Genomic DNA, 18,568 nt, shown 5'->3' with positions numbered 1-18,568 from the left:
AAGAGTCTTCTCCAACACCATAGTTCAAAAGCATCAATTCTTTGGCACTCAGCCTTCTTCACAGTCCAACTCTCACATCCATACATGACCACAGGAAAAACCATAGCCTTGACTAGATGGACCTTTGTTGGCAAAGTAATGTCTCTGCTTTTGAATATTCTTAGGATTCCTTTTTCTTCTCAAGGGGAAATTTTTAAGGAAAGCTCCTTGATTGGTGATTGGAGAAGTGAGAGGGTATTTATCATGATCTGGAAATAGATTTAATGTGATTTTGAGTTATTTTTGGACTGCTGTTTGATAACTCAACAAGTGTTTGTTGAGTTATTATGTGTAAAATACTGTGTTTGATGGGCACTGAAAGAAGCACTGGGTAGGGCCCTGCCCTTTAAGAGAATATTATATGGTTACAGAGCTCATGCATTAGCAAATGTTACAGATTGCTATACTCTAAGGCAGTGGTCCCCAACCTTTTTGGCACCAGGGATCGGTGGGTGGGGATAGTTTTGGGGTGATTCAAGCCTGTTATGCCGCTGCTGATCTGACAGGAGGTGGAGCTTAGGCTGTAATGCGAGTCATGGGGAGCAGCTGTACATACAGATGAAATTTCACTAGCCTGCCTGCCGCTCGCCTCCTGCTGTGTGGCCTGGCTCTACTCTGTGATCCGGAGGTTGGTGACCCTGCTCTATAGTATGAAAAGTGGAAGTGTTAGTTACTCAGTCGTCTTTGACTCTTGGCGACCCCATGGACTGTGGTCCTCCAGGCTCTTCTGTCCATAGAATTCTCCAGCCAAGAATACTGGGAAGGAGAGCCATTCCCTTCTTCAAGGGAGTAACTGTTAAATAAGTGGCACAGATGGTACAACTCCCTTCTGACTGGGATAGCTAAGGGTGGCCTTATTAATTCATTCAGAGGGAAACAGATAAGTGAGGGGATAAAGTCTCCACCTTGAGGACTTATAATGGCATCTGGTCCCATCACTTCATGGCAAATAGCTGGGGAAACAGTGGAAACAGTGGTTGACTTTATTTTTGGGGGCTCCAAAATCACTGCAGATGGTGATTGCAGCCATGAAAAAGATGCTTACTCCTTGGAAGGAAAGATATGACCAACGTAGATAGCGTATTAAAAAGCAGAGACATTACTTTGTCAACAAAGGTCCATCTAGTCAAGGCTATGATTTTTCCAGTAGTCATGTATGGATGTGAGAGTTGGACTGTAAAGAAAGCTGAATGCCAAATAATTGATGCTTTTGAACTGTGGTGTTGGCAAAGACTCTTGAGAGTCCCTTGGATGGCAAGGAGATCCAATCAGTCCATTCTAAAGATCAGTCCTGGGTGTTCATTGGAAGGATTGATGTAGAAGCTGAAACTCTAATACTTTGGCCACCTGATGTGAAGAGCTGACTCATTTGAAAAGACCCTGATGCTGGGAAAGATTGAGGGCAGAAGGAAAAGGGGACGACAGAGGACGAGATGGTTGGATGGCATCACCTACTCAATGGACATGGGTTTGAGTAAACTCCGGGAGTTGGTGATGGACAGGGAGGCCTGGCGTGCTGCAGTTCATGGGGTCCCAAAGAGTTGGACACGACTGAGTGACTGAACTGAACAGAACTGAAGATGTAACGTACTGTAAAGAAGAAGGGATGGTAAAGTGCTAGTGAAGTCAAGGACCAGGTATGGTTTCAGACAATATTGAAAGATAGGATTTCTGTAAGTAGACAGGGAAGCGAAGACATTCTAAGCAGAGGCCATAGCTTCCCCACAGGAATTACGTTCAGGGAAATGTAGGGGCAAGAAAAGGAAGTTGATCCCTCAGAAAGCAGATGAGGTCCATTTGTGAAGAACAGTTAGCTTGTTTGAATGTCAGAATAAATTTACATTTTATTCTGTAGGTCATGTGGTTCCATTAAAACTTATTTTGAGCAGGGGGTGACACAGCATCATATCCACTGATATTCCTCGGGGTCATTCAAAGGAGTGACAGTAAATACTATAATGTTAGTGCCAGTTTCAGGAAAGATCTGCATAAGCTAGAAACAAAAATAACGGAGCAGGGAATTTAGTTACCATCTTGCTGCACTCCAGGGATATAATCTTTTTTATTTGATGAGTCTTTGCACATTTTACACACAAAAAGAAATAGAGTGTGTGAGAAGGATGAGGAGGGAATCATCCATACCTGAGATGTGCATGTTGTTTAGAGAAGCTGAGTTTAAAGCTCGGTGATAATTTTGCCTAGTTGTTTGTCTTTGAAATATAGTTATACTTTGTCTTACAGTATAACTTTGTTATGCATGCTTTGTTTTACAAAATAAATGAATTCCTTAAAAAGGCATGTGAGAATTCTTTTTTCTTCAAATTAAATAAGAATTTCATTATATTGGAAGGATCTGTGTTTTTAGCCACCCAACTGTGATTTCCATAAAGAGAGAAATATTTTTAAAAGTTAATTTATTCTTTTCAATTTACCTTTTGGATAAATGCAGATTTTCATTGTACCATTTTCCCTCAGCTTTATTGAGATATAAGTGACTTTTAATTTTGTGTAAATTTAAAGTGTACAGTGTGATTATTTTATACATATATATATATTGTGAAATGATTACAATAAAGTTAATTAATATATTCATCACCTCACATAATTCTTTTTTCTTTTGTGGTGAGAACCCTTAATATCTATTCTCTTAGCAGCTTTTAAGTATATAAAACAGTATTGTTAACTAGAGTCATCAGACTGTATTTTAGATCCTTAGAAATTATTCACCATATAACTGGAAGTTTGTATCCTTTGACCAGTATATCCATTTTCTTCCTACCTCCACCCCAGCCCCTGACAACAACCATTCTGCCATTTCTTCATATCTACAGCCTGATTCAACTACTATATGATTTTTTTTTTAGAAACTTGTACCTGTCTTGTTTTAAAGCTGCACATTAACTGAAATTCCATATTCTGTTGATTTCAGTCTCTAGTGGCCAGAGAAGCAGTCTTCGCTATGGAGAATATTCATAGAAATATCAGATACACACATGGCAGTGGTTCAGAAAGTTTATGTAAGTATTTCTTCTTCAGATCTTGGGGGACTGTGAGGTACTAAGAAATTTGTGTTTGGTTTTTCTGTGTGGATTTAATTTTTCTAAGCAGAATCTTTTAAAACATGGTCACATGTAAAACAATTGGATTATAACAACTGGAGATGGAAGAATAATAGCTATGACATTGTTGAACAAAGCTACATTAATATACATACTAAAAAGGAACCAAAATGATACTTAAGAAATTATGCTCTTTCCTATAGAGTAGGGATTATAGAATTGGTATCACATTAGTTGACTGAAGCAGAAAAGGTCATACAAGTTCAAAAGAATGTTTAAGATGTCCAAGGCCACCATGTAAGGTTGTGCAGGTTGAACACTGTAGAAATCGAGGCATGCCATTTACATCAGGTGTTTTTAACTGACAACCTGTGTCCAAGAGTATAGCTCATGGCATGCTGGAGTTGAACATCCTTTGTTTATATCACACTGATGAGAACATGTATGTGGCAAGTTCTTAACAAATATCTTAATCTCTGCCGGGAGGTATTTATTGAGGGATTCCTTTGTATCCACAGAGGGAATAACAAACAATTTAGCTCTTTTTGAAACTGGAGGGGTTTCAACAGGAGAAGAGAAAACAGAAAATAAGCATGTAAGAAGCCATCAGCAAACTATAATCCACAGGCCAAATCTAGCCCACTGCTTGTTTTTGGATAGCTTGTAAGCTAAGAATGGGTTTTTCCATTTCTTAAATGGTTGAAGAAAACCAAAAGAAGAATAAGATTTTGTGACATGTGAAAATTACATAAAATTCAATGTCCACAAATAGTTTTATTCGAGCATACCACACTCATTCATTTGCATATTGTCTATATAACTTTCATGACAGTGGAATTGAGTAGCTGTGTCATAGACTATGTGGCCCTCAAAGCCTAAAATATTAATTATCTGGTTCTTTACAGAAGAAGCTTGCCAATCTCTGATGTAAACAATTAAATAGTAAAATATAATCCCATTGATAATGAAGAACATAAAATAAGCATATTTGTTGTTGTTCAGTCGCTCAGTCATGTCCAACTCTTTGTGACCCCATGGACTGCAGCACACCAGGCCTCCCTATCCATCACCAACTCCCAGAGCTTACTCAAACTCATGTCCATTGAGTCAGTGATGCCATCCAACCATCTCATCCCCTGTCATCCCCTTCCCCTCCTGCCTTCAATCTTTCCCAGCATCAGGGTCTTTTCCAATGAGTAAGTTCTTCACATCATTGGAGCTTCAGCATCAGTCCTTCCAATGAATATTCAGGGTTGATTTCTTTTAGGATCTACTGTTTTGATCTCCTTGCAGTCCAAGGGACTCTCAAGAGTCTTCTAAATAACTGTAAACGTTTGAAAATGACTGCCAGAGAGAGAGGCAACTTAGCCCAGGTGGCCTGGGAAGATCTTTCTCGGTAGGTGACGTGTCTGTGAGACCTACCCTGCAAGTGGCTGCCAAACAAAGGTGTGGGGAAGATACAGGGAGTGGGAATGGCATGTGAAAAGGCTTTGAGATGATATACTTGAAGTCCCAGAATTTCCTTCAACTGGAATGATCTACAGGGGGGTGAAAACATTCATACTGAATAAATTACCTGAGTACATGAGGCTTTATTACCAGAAAGTTCAGAATCTTCCTCTTCCTCCTCAGTCATTCCAGACAATCTCAGTACAAACTGAAGCCAGACTGGTCCACATGGTATTTCTGTCTCTTGCTGTCACAGTCTGTCTCTGCCTTTGCTGACCCAGGTCCTTGCTCTGGGCCACAGCTTCCTTTCACAAATCACCCCTTTCTTGATTCCCATCGTCTTCTCTACTATTGTTCCTTCAGGGCTGGAGGAACTTGTAGACAAACATCCTGTTTTGATGAAATAATTCCATCTTCATGCATGCATTCATTCAATACAAATCTGTGTGTATGTGTAAGTATAAAAATATAGTTGGAAGAATAAATGCCAGATATTAATAATAACTATTAGAAACATTTGCTGAATGAGTAACTTAACTAATGCACTGTTGATTAATATTTTTCAGCACTTCAGTAAAGACTTGTGTAATTAATTCAAGTACAGGTATTAGAAAGAAGAAAAGTGGTCACTTTGCTTATTATATGATTGTCTACCTGGAAAACAGTAGGAAATCAACCAAAAATATTATTAACATTCCAAGAGTTGAGTAAGATGACTGACTATGAACTGCTGCTGCTGCTGTGGCTAAGTCACTTCAGTCGTGTCTGACTCTGTGTTACCCCATAGACGGCAGCCCACCAGGCTCCCCCATCCCTGGGATTCTCCAGGCAAGAACACTGGAGTGGGTTGCCATTTCCTTCTCCAATGAATGAAAGTGAAAAGTGAAAGTGAAGTCGCCCAGTGGAGTCTGACTCTTCGCGACCCCATGGACTGCAGCCCATCAGGCTCCTCCGTCCATGGGATTCTCCAGGCAAGAGTACTGGAGCGGGGTGCATATTCAAAGGCAGAGACATTACTTTGCCAACAAAGGTTCGTCTAGTCAAGGCTATGGTTTTTCCAGTAGTCATGTAAGGATGTGAGAGTTGGACTGTGAAGAAAGCTGAGTGCCGAAGAACTGATGCTTTTGAACTGTGGTTTTGGAGAAGATTCTTGAGAGTCCCTTGGACTGCAAGGAGATCCTACCAATCCATTCTAAAGGAGATCAGCGCTGGGATTTCTTTGGAAGGACTGATGCTAAAGCTGAAACTCCAGTAGTTTGGCCACCTCATGCGAAGAGTTGACTCATTGGAAAAGACTCTGATGCTGGGAGGGATTGTGGGCAGGAGGAGAAGGGGATGACAGAGGATGAGATGGCTGGATGGCATCACCGACTCGATGGATGTGAGTTTGAGTGAACTCCAGGAGATGGTGATGGACAGGGAGGCCTAGCATGCTGCGATTCATGGGGTGGCAAAGAGTCGGACAGGACTGAGTGACTGAACTGAACTGAATACAAACAGCTGCTCAGGATAGATTATGTTTAGAAATGTTACTGAACCACTTGCACAGAATGATCTTATTTATGTAGGAAAAAATTATGTTCAAGTATGCACTGAAAAAGAAAGCACTAGAATATAAACGGTGATCATCAGTTCTTGGTAGGGTTACATGGATAATTTTTCTTTTCTTCCTTAAACTGCTTTCCTTCAATCTCTACTTTCTTCCAGAAACTTATATAATAATCAGAAAAAAAGCAAGGCTATTTTCATTTTTAGAAAAAAAAATCCACCTTATTAGTTAACTCGAAACATCTGTATTTCAGAAAGTAATTTCTTTTTTTTCCTTTTTGTAGATCTAGCTCCTGGAGGTTCAGACGACTGGATCTATGACTTGGGCATCAAATATTCGTTTACATTTGAACTTCGAGATAAAGGCAAATATGGATTCTTGCTGCCAGAGAGTTACATCAGACCCACGTGTTTAGAAGCTCTAGTTGCTGTCGCTAAAATAGCTTCGCATGTCGTCAAGAATGTTTAATGCCCTTGATTTTTTCACTCTGTTCCCATATTTTAATTTACTGATTTCAGCCAAACCATTGTACCCATTTCTTTTTGAGTTTTATCAGTAGTTTTGATCAAAGGTTTTCTCATTCTTTGGTTTTGTCAAAGAACAAAATAAACGGTACCTTGAAATTAACGCCGACCAGGGTTTACATTTTTCTTTTTTTTAATTTGTGAGAGGCTAGGTACTGGGTTTTTCTTGATCCGTGACATTTGACTAGCCATCTCAAGCAATTTCAGTAACTAACTTCATGCAGATCATTGTATCCTAAACAAGGAAAGAAGGTTGTTAGAAGTACAGTCAAGGTTTCTGCTCCCAATTTACAGTAAATTTCTGCTGGCTCCTTTAAAGACGCAGTCGTGCTTGCCTTTTGCTCCACAGTAATAGGCGACAGCTGTTACTGTCTGAGAAGTCAGAGGGGCATGAAAAACAAGACAAATACCGCTCGTCTCTCCAGTTCAGCTGCTCAATAAAAACTTTGAGGGAAATGAATGGCTGCAGTTATTTCGACAACAAATGTGCCATTCTGCACATTTACAATAGCCGTTTATTGTAAGAAATTATGTAATAAAAGGAGAAAGCTCTTCCTCTTAAATTCACTTTAAAAGTGGGAGTTTCTGCTCTCCCGGATTCCTGGTTTCTTCTCCAGGGTTTTCAGGTAAAGTACAGATTTGTAGCACAGATTTGTTGATTTCACCGAACGCCTCGGGGCCGACGTCACGCCAGGGAGGCGTGTCCACAAGGGAGGCGGAGCCTGCGCTCTGACGACTAATCTGGAGGCCGGAAGTTGCCTCGGTCTTCTGAGGAACAGGGCAAACTCTTGACTTCCGGTGGCGTTTTGAGGCCTGGCAGTGTTTTCCTTGTCTTTTCTTACTCCCCAGTCTCTTTCTTTCTTTCTTTTTTTCCCCTACGTCCCAGGCTGGCTCGACCCTGGCGAAGCGGCGAGCAGGCTCTGCTTCCCAGCCGTCCCGGAGTCCCTCGCTAGCCGAGGGCCTGTTCCCGGGGGCCGCGCGCGCACCTCCCTCTCGCCGTCGTCTCCCCGGGGCCGGGCGCGGGGACAGAGTCGCCTCCCCCGCTCCTCGGAGCTGAGGCGGCCGTGCCACCTCCGAACTGCGCTTGCGAAAGAAGCTCGGGGAGGAGGTAAGCTTGAATCCTGTGAATTGGTGTGGGTACCGGGGGGGAAGGGGTTGGTTGGACGCGCCCAGGATGGGGAGGCCCAACCGGTCCTCCATCCTGCTTGGGTCACGCCGGGCGTTTCATCCCTCCGTCAGCGTCCCACCCTTAACTCTGCAGAAGACCCTTGTGCTAGTGCCGGGTTTCTCGCTGTCATCCTGAGGGGGCAAGTGAATTCAGACGGAAAACTTTGCTAGGTCACTACCATTTAATGTGAGCCTGGGAGCTCTTGCGTGGTATTCTCATTTGTGTGAGATGGAAGGGTGCCGGAATATGGTCACGCATTCCCCAGACCTCTTAGGGAAAGGTGTCTTTACTTTTGGTTATATTTGGGCTTGCTTATTTCCCGGCAGTGATACCGACTCAATGTTCTCGGAGTTAAGGAGTGCTACTTTGTCTTCATAGTCCCTCGGTAGTTACTTTTGGCAGCTATCTGTCAGAAACCAGGAAAGGCGGGATGAAAGGCGAGGCTCATGTTTTGGCATCAGCTCTTTCTAAACAGGTGCACACAATTTATGTGGCTGGAACTTTGAGTTGATGAGACCGATGCTGTCGCTAGGATATTGGTTGTGGAGCCTAGGGTCAAACCACTGGGTTATATTCTGAGATTTTCAGATCATTTGAACTGCTTTGAAAATTGTGGGCGTGCTCACCCTCTTTAGGTTTTTTATTTGTTTTTGAAGAAATAATTTTAAAAGTCTGGAAGGATCTTCACACCTCAAGTTTTCAAAGTTTTGCCAGACATACTGTTGCAGTAAACCCAGATGCTTATGCAGGACAGTTCATTCGTGTGTGGTGCCGGCTACCGGGGTCTCCTGCAGTGTTTCAATTTACTGACTTTAGAATCTACGCGTCAATATTTTGGACAGTTTTGTGGACATATCTCTTGATTTTCGAATAATTGAGAATTTAATGAAGTATTTAGATGATAACGACAATTTCAACAGGAGACTAAGAATGTAGATGCTGGGATGTAGCGATTTGTGTCTGCAGAAATAGTTGTGAAAATTTTGTGAAAAATATTGTGACATTAAGACTGGGGGGATCTGGGAGGATCTAGTTTTGTCAAATGCACGCCTCTTTCTCGCCTCCGAACTATTGGTGTTTTGAAATGAACATTGACTGCGGATTTTAAGATATGCACGTTTATCTGATTTGCATATTTGTAAATGAAAACTAAAATCCCACAGGTGGATGCTGTTTTAATTTTTGTACAAGTTATTGAAAATTTAACAGTCTGGTGTTAATTTGTATTGTAATATGCACTGACATTTACTTATAGAAAGCAGTTGTTTAGCATATTTATTTACAGAATTGGTTTTCAGTGTTAGTCTTTCCTACCCGCTCCCATCCCCGCCCCCCACCTTGCTCTCCTTTTCCTGTAGAGTTGAGTTGGAGCTATTTCAGCAGATATTTAGTAGCAGTTGAAATGTTAACTGGTTGGTTTACAAAGTGTCTTTTATTCTTTGTTTTGGTAGTTTTGTTTGTTTGTATTTCACTTTATAGTAGTTGCCAGCATGGGATACTCTCCCTACATAGTCTTTTTAACAAAATGTGTCTTCCACACAGCACTAGTATGCTTGCATAGTCAGTTTAGATCTGACAATTCTGTTCAGAATTTGCTTTTATTAAGTTGTTTTAGTCTATCCACATATAAGCAATCTGCAAGATCGTTTGTGAAAATTCTTTCATTCTAAAATTCTGAAGGAAAAACTCAGAGTATGAATCAAATAAACTTTTTTCTTTCAAAACTGAGACATAAATATGATGAGCTCTTTAACACTTTTAGAGTGCCAGTGGATAGGGATTTATTCTCCTACCAGTTGGTACCAGGAATTCCGCAGCTGTAATTGCTTAGTTATTTGACAGTTCCCTAATACGTGCTTCTGACCCAGATTGAAGTGTCTTCATGCTTTCATTTATGCTAGTGGAGGGTGAGATCTCAAAGACGTAATTGTGGGTTGAAGTGAGACGACTAGAACTAATGTTTTATTGAAAGGTTTTGGTTATCAGGCTTCAGAAATAATTGTTCAAAAAGAGGCCCATTTGTGTTTTTCTTTTCACAAATATTTTTGTAATATGAAGCTATGAATACATTGTGATATTTGTAAGTTTCCGGGGGAAGGAAGACATTTCCCATTTATTAAGACTTTTTGTTGTGTCTTAATAGATTCAAACTTTGTGGCCATGTTTTCCAGTTTCTTGTTTTTTGGCCACACCTCGTGGCTTGCTTGATCATAGTTCCCTAGCCAGGAATTGAACCTGAGTCCCTAGCAGTGAAAACGCTGGGTCCTAACCACTGCACCACCAGGGAATTACCCTTATTTTCTTTTTCAATTGAAAAAATATTAAAGCTTCTGATATTTATTTCTCTGCAAATGGAGAGAAAAATATGAGAATTACTCAATGGACTTTCATCAGTGGCACTGTTAATGCTGGTGTTTGGTAAAGGCATGATAATGTGAGTGGGAGGGTGATGCCAACTTTAAAGAATAAATTGAAAACTGAGGGGAAGCCTTCAAAGTCTCTGAGATAGGGAAGACTTTATTTACATTTTAATCATATTTCTAATATTTCCCATATACGTTGAAGCATTTACTTATTGAAGTCTGTTCATATATTAATTGAAAGAATTTTCCCCTTCTCAGTCAAATCTACATTTTATTCTTTTGTGGTTTGTCTTTCTCTTTGTGCCAAATCTTTAGATTAAAAATTCTAATTCTCACATTATATGCAACCTAATTTTTAATTAATATATATGAGCAAATGCTTTTCTGTTGTACTGTAGATTGTGTATATTTAGACAAATAGGATTTAAAATTATTTTATATTTTTAATGCAAGCTTAAGGCATTTTATCTGTACAAAAATCATAAATGCTTCATAGTAATATTTAGATAATTTGTTGACTACTGATAGAAGTTCCTAGATAGATGATCAGAAAAATTTCTCTATCAATTAAAAAACTTCAATTTCTACTTTTTCCCGCAGGGTTTTGTTTTTTTTCTGTCTAGGACCTCCCTGTAACCTAGACCTGTTTCTGAAACTCAGTGTTATTTTAGGTCATGTTTTGGTACTGTTGACTCTCTGAGAGAATTGACTATGTCTTTACTTTGTTGCTCATCTTCCCTAAGTTGGAAGACTCAACAATAGCAGAAGTAGAATTCTTGGGATAATCACCCTATAGGTGAATCTTGTAGTACTCCATGTCTCTGGTGAAAGCTACTTTGTTTCTATGGGAAGAAACTTTTACAGTCAAGAATACAAAGGAGGGGTAAGGTTGGATCATTAGTCCTCACTACATTGTCTGTTGCAGTCCAAACCCCTTGAAGTCTTCAAAGCTTGTGTTAGGGATGGATCTAACACGGGAGAAAAGCTGTGGGACCATGCTTCCCAGCAGTAGGTCAGAGAAGGAGAGGGTCCTGATCCAGCTAACAGGTTATAGGCAGGGAAGAGAGGCAGTTAATATCTGGAGCCCTCAGAAAGACAAGAAAAGAGATAATTGATGACCAGTGTTTCATGTATACTAAGAAATAGCTTGTTACCCCAATTGTGGAAAACACTACTGTTGATTTTTTTTTTTTTTTTTGGGGGGGTAAGACGGTTGGAAGTGGGGTCCGGTTGGGGATAGAGGTTTGGGGGGCAGACATGATCGTTTCCTTTGATACTGGAAGGAAAAATGTAAAGTTAGGGTTAGTCATCTTGATGCAGCGTGGTGGGATAGTGTGCCTGCTCCCAAGTTGCAGATAACTAGAAATAGCTAATCAACTTTTAGAACACATTCATTTTTAAGTTATTAATGTTTTTCAATTAGTGAATGTGAATTTCAGTGTATGCCTATATATTTTTATAGTAACAGATGATGAAATTTAAAAAATTTATCTTGTTACATATTTCTTATTGAATCTCAGTTATAAATTATAAAAAAGTTGTTTTTCTCAGTTAATCAAAGCTCTGCATTTTCTAGATCTTTTTCAACTTCATTTATCACTTATCTTGGCTTTTAGTTCTTTATGTTCAGTAAGTCAAATGTGTGTATGGAATTTACCCACCTTTTCCTTTATAAATTCACATTAGGACTGAGAATGAGCTCAGGAAAAGTTAAATCAAAGATGATAATATTCACTGTTGTGTGGAGGCTGAAGAACATTTGATACATAAGTGATTTTATGTTGAACAGATTCTTGTTCACTTACGGATGCTTTACATAATTTTTTAAAATTTGTAATTTAAAGTTACTTTCTAACTTTTTTGAATCACTAAAAATAGATTCTAACCCTAATGTTTACAGTGTATATTAGAAAATAATCATACATATTTCCATTTTAAAACTACCATATTGTATCATATCATATATTTTTCTTTTGGTTCATTACCTGTTAGTTTGTCAACTGTTGTCCTTAATCTTTGGACATTTTTAAAATGTGACTTGACAAGAAGTATCTAACTGGACCAAACATTGTTTGTAATTTTTTTTTATAAGTTTTGATTCTGTACTACCATGATTTAACTTCCTTGCAAGTCATGGGACCTTACTTTGACATCACAGTAACAAACGTTGTAAACTTTATAGAGACCAGTTCTTTACCAAATGGAGTTTTTACTTCTTTAGCTGACATCATTCATTCTAGTAGCATTTGACTACTAACAAAATTTCAACTAATGTTTAGTGTATAAATGTGATATGATTGGTTCCTTTTCTTTTTCTTAGGCGTTTTTTGCCCATCTAGATTATTCTAGGTCTAGAATTTAAGATTGTTTTCTAACATTTATCATAGTGCTTTTATCTGATATTTTCATTTCCAGTTGAATCACCTGATTGTATGTTTTAGTTTCTAATGTTTTATTTGCTTTTGTAAAATATTTTCATAATTTCTTGTCTTGTTACTAATAATGGTAAAATAGCCTGTTTATTTCTTTTAGCACCTTTGGCTTTTATGTCAGTGCAGTATAGATTATCAAAACATCTTCACTGTTTCTAGTTGTTCATTCAGCCTGTCCTATTTTGAAAGAAAGTCATTTTATCAATATTGAGGGTTTTTTCTGTTTTTTGTAATACTGCAAAAGAATATTCCTGATTATACTGTTCATCTTTGGCTTGTATAAAACAAAGAAAATACTTAAAAATTTCTCCCAGGCTGATTTTTGGAATGTACCTGATGTTATCACTTAAGTTGTATAAAACACAATTTCTACTCTAAAATTGAAAGAAATTTTTGGCATAGCTTTCTTTTCCAGTAGACCAGTTGATGGAGAATGATAGCACACTTTTTCTTTAAAAGATAATTACTAAATTTTGAAACAGCTTTTATAAGGAACTTAGAAACTTTTTCATAGTGTGTTCTGAAATTGAATGTACTGTGGAAACTGTGTGAGTGGAATATTATTCATTCTGTAGAAGAGGTAAAATTCTAGCTCCAAAGAATCAAAGTCCTAATAAATTCATTAACAAGGTGTGTCTTAGAAGATAGTTTCTTCTGTTCCTCTGTTTACTTGTGACCTCTTCTATGTCTTTTTTCCTTCTGAGAAAAATCCCTTGTAATTTTATAGTGTTATTTACCATCTTATTTACTTGTAAGTTATTGGCTCAGATATTTAAAACTAAACAATTTTACAGTTTGCCTCTCTCTTTTTTGGTTAAAGTAGTACAAAATGTCAAAAATTAGAAGGAAGGTCACTGTGGAAAATACCAAGACCATATCTGATAGCACATCCCGAAGACCCAGTGTATTTGAAAGGCTTGGACCCAGCACTGGCAGTACAGCAGAGGTGAGTTGTCACTAGCATAGTCACAGGGGTTCTCTTGAATTACTGTTCTTCAGATCCTTATTTATATCACAAAAGTGAATAGGATGTTGTAGGAATATTGGTTAAATGTGTTTCATAGCAAAGGAGTGAGATGGGCATTAGGGTTTATAGGCCTCTTTTTCCTGATGTTTTCATTATTTGGGGAGTAATGTATCTCAGGTTAGCTGGATTTTTGATAGCATTTATTTTAATTTTGTCCCACTAGCATTTTTTTTCCAGAAATAAATATGACTAAATATGAAATTCACATAGTAATATCTGTCTCTTAGACACAGTGCCGTAACTGGCTGAAGACTGGCAACTGCCTCTATGGAAACACATGTAGATTCGTACATGGCCCTTCACCCCGTGGTAAAGGTTATAGCAGCAATTATAGAAGGTAAATTGAGAACTTTGAATTGTTCCTATGCTATTAGAAGATGGCTGTTGTAATTTTTTTTTTTTTGGCTTTTGTAATTTATCTAATATAAAATTTGAAATACTGCTATATATTTGGTCAGGTTTTCTATTTTGGTGGTAGTCTTATCAGTAGTCAAGATTGACAAGATTATTTTACTTGTTAATTTCAAGATTAATAAAAATGTTTGCTTTAAAATTTATTTGCTTAAAAATTTGTTTTTGTAATATGTGTATGGCTTATTTTCATGCCCTGCTCCCCAGTTATATATGTTAAAATGCTGTTTAAGATGGCAGAATTTCATGGATTTGTTTTTAGTGAGGAGAGACTACTTTCAACTCTTGAAATAGTAAAATTTAAATAGAATATAATTTTTAGCTTTTTAAGATGTTCAAAATTCAAAACTTCATTGCAAAAAATAATATAATGCAAGCTTCATAGGTTAAAATACATTTGCCAAATCTCTTACCACAATATACTGAGGTAGATGAAAGTATGTATTTATATGTGGATAAGTATACTACCTGTTTAGAATGTCATTTTGCCTTTAATAAAGGCATGGCTAAATTAGACCTTCCTAATAAAAAATCTTTTATTTTTCTTTCGGCTCCCTCATGATGATTTTGTTACGGTGTTTAAAGATGTCACATACATAAAGATTGTCACAAGAGTTTAAACTTGATTGGTAAACAACTAATTTACCTAGTCTTAAAATTGGATGTGCTGATTGCTTTGGTTTCAGCATCAGTATAAAAACTGCACATTAACCTTTGGAGGTGTGTTTTTTAATTGGGTGAATTTTTGTGTATGTGTACTGAGTTTGAAGTTTAATACAATTTAAAATTCACCATAACATTAGCTGATTTTCTGTTCCCTTAAATGTACATTTTAGTTTACTTGTGATGCTGAATACTCTGTTTTATTTGTATTTAGATTATCATCTGTCCTTTCTGTCAATGTGGGAAGATTAATCTTTATAAGTTTAATATGTATAAGTAAATACATACCTGGGGAAACTGTTACAGTAATTTTAATGTCTTGCTTATATTACTGTATTTTTAGTACATGCTTTATTTCATCTTTGACTTTTATTATCAACTTACTCAGAATTTTTATACAAGTGGTTGTAAGGAAAATGGGCACAGAAATTTGTCTAAAATGGAAAAAAGTAGTGTCATTACTAGATATAGAATAAAGGATTTCTGTTATAATTTTGCTATTTTGTGCATTTTTCCCCTGATAACTTTCTTTGTATTTGTGTATTTTCCCTTTTTTTGTAAGGAAGGAAGAAAAATATAGTTCATAATGTGATTCAAAGATGAAAAGAAAAGCATTGTGTTTCAGAAATACTTGTTTAGTCACAAATGATTTAAGTCACTGAGCATTTACTATATGTGGAGAATTCTGTTAGGTACTATTTAGGATAGAAACAAGTTATCATAAACTGTCTTATTATATAAAGGAAACTAGGGTACATAAAATTGACATGTGCATCATAATTATAATTTAAAGCAGTTAAGGGCTGGTTCTTAATAAGAAATTCCATTTACCAGTTCAGCTTTAACTGTTAAAACATTTAATATAAATTTATATAATGTGCATGTAAATGTAAATGTTAGGAGATCCCTTAAAAAGAATTGACTAAAATTATTTTTTCACTAACCATGTGATTTGTATTAGTGATTGATAAAGGAGTTGATTGATCAACTATTACTTGAAATAGATGTGAATATTTATGTAATTTGTTTATATCTTTTAAAAATATTATATACAGTATTCTTTGGTGGCTAAAGAGGGCCATAGCATTTCTTAATAATTCTTGCCCTCTTTTACTGGTGCTCTAGGAATATTTTTTAAGGCAGTATGTTTTCTGTCTCTACTTTTGTTTTTCTTCTTAGTGATGGTGTGAAAATGATTGAACAGCCATTTATCAAATGGCTAGTATAAATTATGAAGCTTTACCAGTATTGAATATTAATATGTGTATTTTCCCTAAATAAAACCAGTCCATAGCAAAGTATAAAAAGTATAAAATTCAAATCTTACTTTGAATTTTTCAACTGCTTTTTATTCTGAAATAATTTCAAATTTAAGAACAATTAAGAATAACATTAATTAACATTAACATTAAATAACATTAAAAATATATGAATATTTGCTTTGATTCTTGAGATGCATAAAATATTTTCATAGTTGATGTTGCATCCAGCCACATACATGTGTAAATAATATTGTTGTTTCTAGATTAATTTTGCTGTTTGCTTTCAAATATAACTAGTATATTTGTGTGATTAATAGGAAAACAAACTGTTAATGACAACTTCCTTTCTCTCAGCTCATGTATAGTTCCTTATTACTATCACCAGCACCTGCCACCCCATGGAATTTTAATGTATGCACTTTGATTGGTATTGGGAGAAAACTTGTAAGTGATGCTCATATTTTTTATATATTAACGTTTAAGCTGAAATTTACTTTTCTGAACTTTAGTAGTCATGGATAGTAGAAAAATTAGAGTTTTGTAGGGTTGTTTCTATAAATATATTCTTATGAAATGTTATATAAATACAGATTTTTGTTATTTTGTTTTTTTGTTTTGTTTTTGTTTTTTTGGTTTAAAGGTCACCAGAAAGACCTACAGGGGATCTTAGAGAAAGAATGAAGAACAAGCGCCAAGATGTGGACTCTGAGTCCCAGAAACGAAATACAGAGGAGTCATCCTCACCTGTTAGGGTAGGAATGAATTTCCTGAAACAAAGTTAAATTTTAGCAGTGATTTATTATATATGTTCTATTTTAAATATTAGCTTATGTGCTAAATATATGGTAAGTGTGTAATATTACATTATAATGTTCTATATGGATAATGTAGTTTAGAGGAAAAAAGTCCTCTGGGAAAATTCATAATTTCACCATTTTAGTTCTTGGTTAAGATGATGGGAACTGGTTGGCAGAGCGCCAGCTGCACTTCATAGGATTTCTGTACCTTGGTGGACATCATGAATATCTGAATGTATTCTTAAGTTTTCAGAATGTAGCCAGCCATCAATTCCTGCCTACTTCCAAGAAAGACTGAAAAGGCTTGCAGTAAAACACTTTTAAATTAAAACAATGAAGGCAAGGCATGGTGGTGGCAGAAACTGAACTATGATCACAGAATTTAGTGTGAATTTCCTGCCAGTGAAATGAAAAGAGAGCACAGTTTATGATGTAGTTTATTGATTAAAAGAAAATACAGATGTTTGTCAGGAATGGAAATTTCCCAGAAGTAAATATTTTTAAAAGAAATATATCATGCTCTTGTGTGTGCATTTGAAACAAATTTATAGAGATACAGTTCACCCATTTAAAGTGTACACTTGGGTAGTTTTTCATAAATTCATAAGAGTCCTGTATCCATTACCACAGTCAGTTTTAGAACAATTTCATCACCCCAGAAAGAAAACCCCATACCCTTTAGTGATCATTTCCCTGGCCCCTCAACTGACCACCAGCCTTAGGCAACCACTGTTCCAGTTAGACTGTCACATAGATGTGCCTGTTCTGGTTATTTCATATAGAGTCATACTGTATGTGGGGTTTTTGGTAACTGGCTTCTTTGACTTAGCATAGTGTTTTCAAGGTTCATGTCAGCTTATGGGATGTAGCAGTATTTCATTCTTTGTTTTTGCCAAACAACATTCCATTGTATTGATACATCACGTTCTGTGTATCCATTCATTCAGTTCAGTTCAGTTCAGTTGCTCAGTCGTGTCCGACTCTTTGCGACCCCATGAATGGCAGCATGCCAGGCCTCCCTGTCCATCACCAACTCCTGGAGTTCACTCAGACTCACATCCATCGAGTCAGTGATGCCATCCAGCCATCTCATCCTCTGTCGTCCCCTTTTCCTCCTGCTGCCAGTCCCTCCCAGCATCAGAGTCTTTTCCAATGAGTCAACTCTTCTCATGAGGTGGTCAAAGTACTGGAGTTTCAGCTTTAGAATCGTTCCTTCCAAAGAAATCCCAGGACTGATCTCCTTCAGAATGGACCGGTTGGATCTCCTTGAGGCCAAGGGACTCTCAAGAGTCTTCTCCAACACCACAGTTCAAAAGCATCAATTCTTCGGTGCTCAGCCTTCTTCACAGTCCAACTCTCACATCCATACATGACCACTGGAAAAACCACAGCCTTGACTAGACGGACCTTTGTTGGCAAAGTAATGTCTTTGCTTTTCAGTATGCTATCTAGGTTGGTCATAACTTTCCTTCCAAGGAGTAAGCATCTTTTAATTTCATGGCTGCAGTCACCATCTGCAGTGATTTTGGAGCCTAAAAATATAAAGTCTGACCCTGTTTTCACTGTTTCCCCATCTATTTCCCATGAAGTGATGGGACTAGATGCCATGATCTTCGTTTTCTGAATGTTGAGCTTTAAGCCAACTTTTTCACTCTCCACTTTCACTTTCATCAAGAGGCTTTTTAGTTCCTCTTCACTTTTTGCCATAAGGGTGGTGTCATCTGCATATCTGAGGTTATTGATACTTCTCCCAGCAATCTTGATTCCAGCTTGTGCTTCTTCCGGCCCAGCGTTTCTCATGATGTACTCTGCATATAAGTTAAAA

General features: G+C 37.3%; 2 protein-coding genes across 3 annotated transcripts in view; both read left to right on the top strand.

Annotated features, from left to right (window-relative positions):
* The window catches only part of CPB2 (carboxypeptidase B2 (plasma)), a 59,008-nt gene extending 52,285 nt beyond the window's left edge, over positions 1-6,723 (top strand). For both annotated transcript variants that reach the window (XM_010854632.1, XM_010854633.1), the window contains 2 exons: positions 2,969-3,056; positions 6,380-6,723. In XM_010854632.1, coding sequence (XP_010852934.1) covers positions 2,969-3,056; positions 6,380-6,564 — 273 coding nt within the window. In that variant the 3' untranslated portion in view covers positions 6,565-6,723. The remainder of the gene's footprint in view (positions 1-2,968; positions 3,057-6,379) is intronic.
* Positions 6,724-7,354: 631 nt separating this feature from the next.
* Positions 7,355-18,568, top strand: part of ZC3H13 (zinc finger CCCH-type containing 13) — a 105,159-nt gene continuing 93,945 nt past the window's right edge. The window contains exons 1-4 of the mRNA XM_010854631.1: positions 7,355-7,728; positions 13,404-13,529; positions 13,838-13,947; positions 16,587-16,698. Of these exons, the coding sequence (XP_010852933.1) occupies positions 13,413-13,529; positions 13,838-13,947; positions 16,587-16,698 (339 nt within the window). The 5' untranslated portion in view covers positions 7,355-7,728; positions 13,404-13,412. The remainder of the gene's footprint in view (positions 7,729-13,403; positions 13,530-13,837; positions 13,948-16,586; positions 16,699-18,568) is intronic.

This window comes from Bison bison, unplaced genomic scaffold, assembly GCF_000754665.1.
Source record: "Bison bison bison isolate TAMUID 2011002044 unplaced genomic scaffold, Bison_UMD1.0 scf7180017864345, whole genome shotgun sequence".
In the NCBI taxonomy this organism is placed as follows: Eukaryota; Metazoa; Chordata; class Mammalia; order Artiodactyla; family Bovidae; genus Bison; species Bison bison.
The sequence above is the reverse complement of the archived record's forward strand: the minus strand, read 5'-3'. Positions and strand labels throughout refer to the sequence as shown.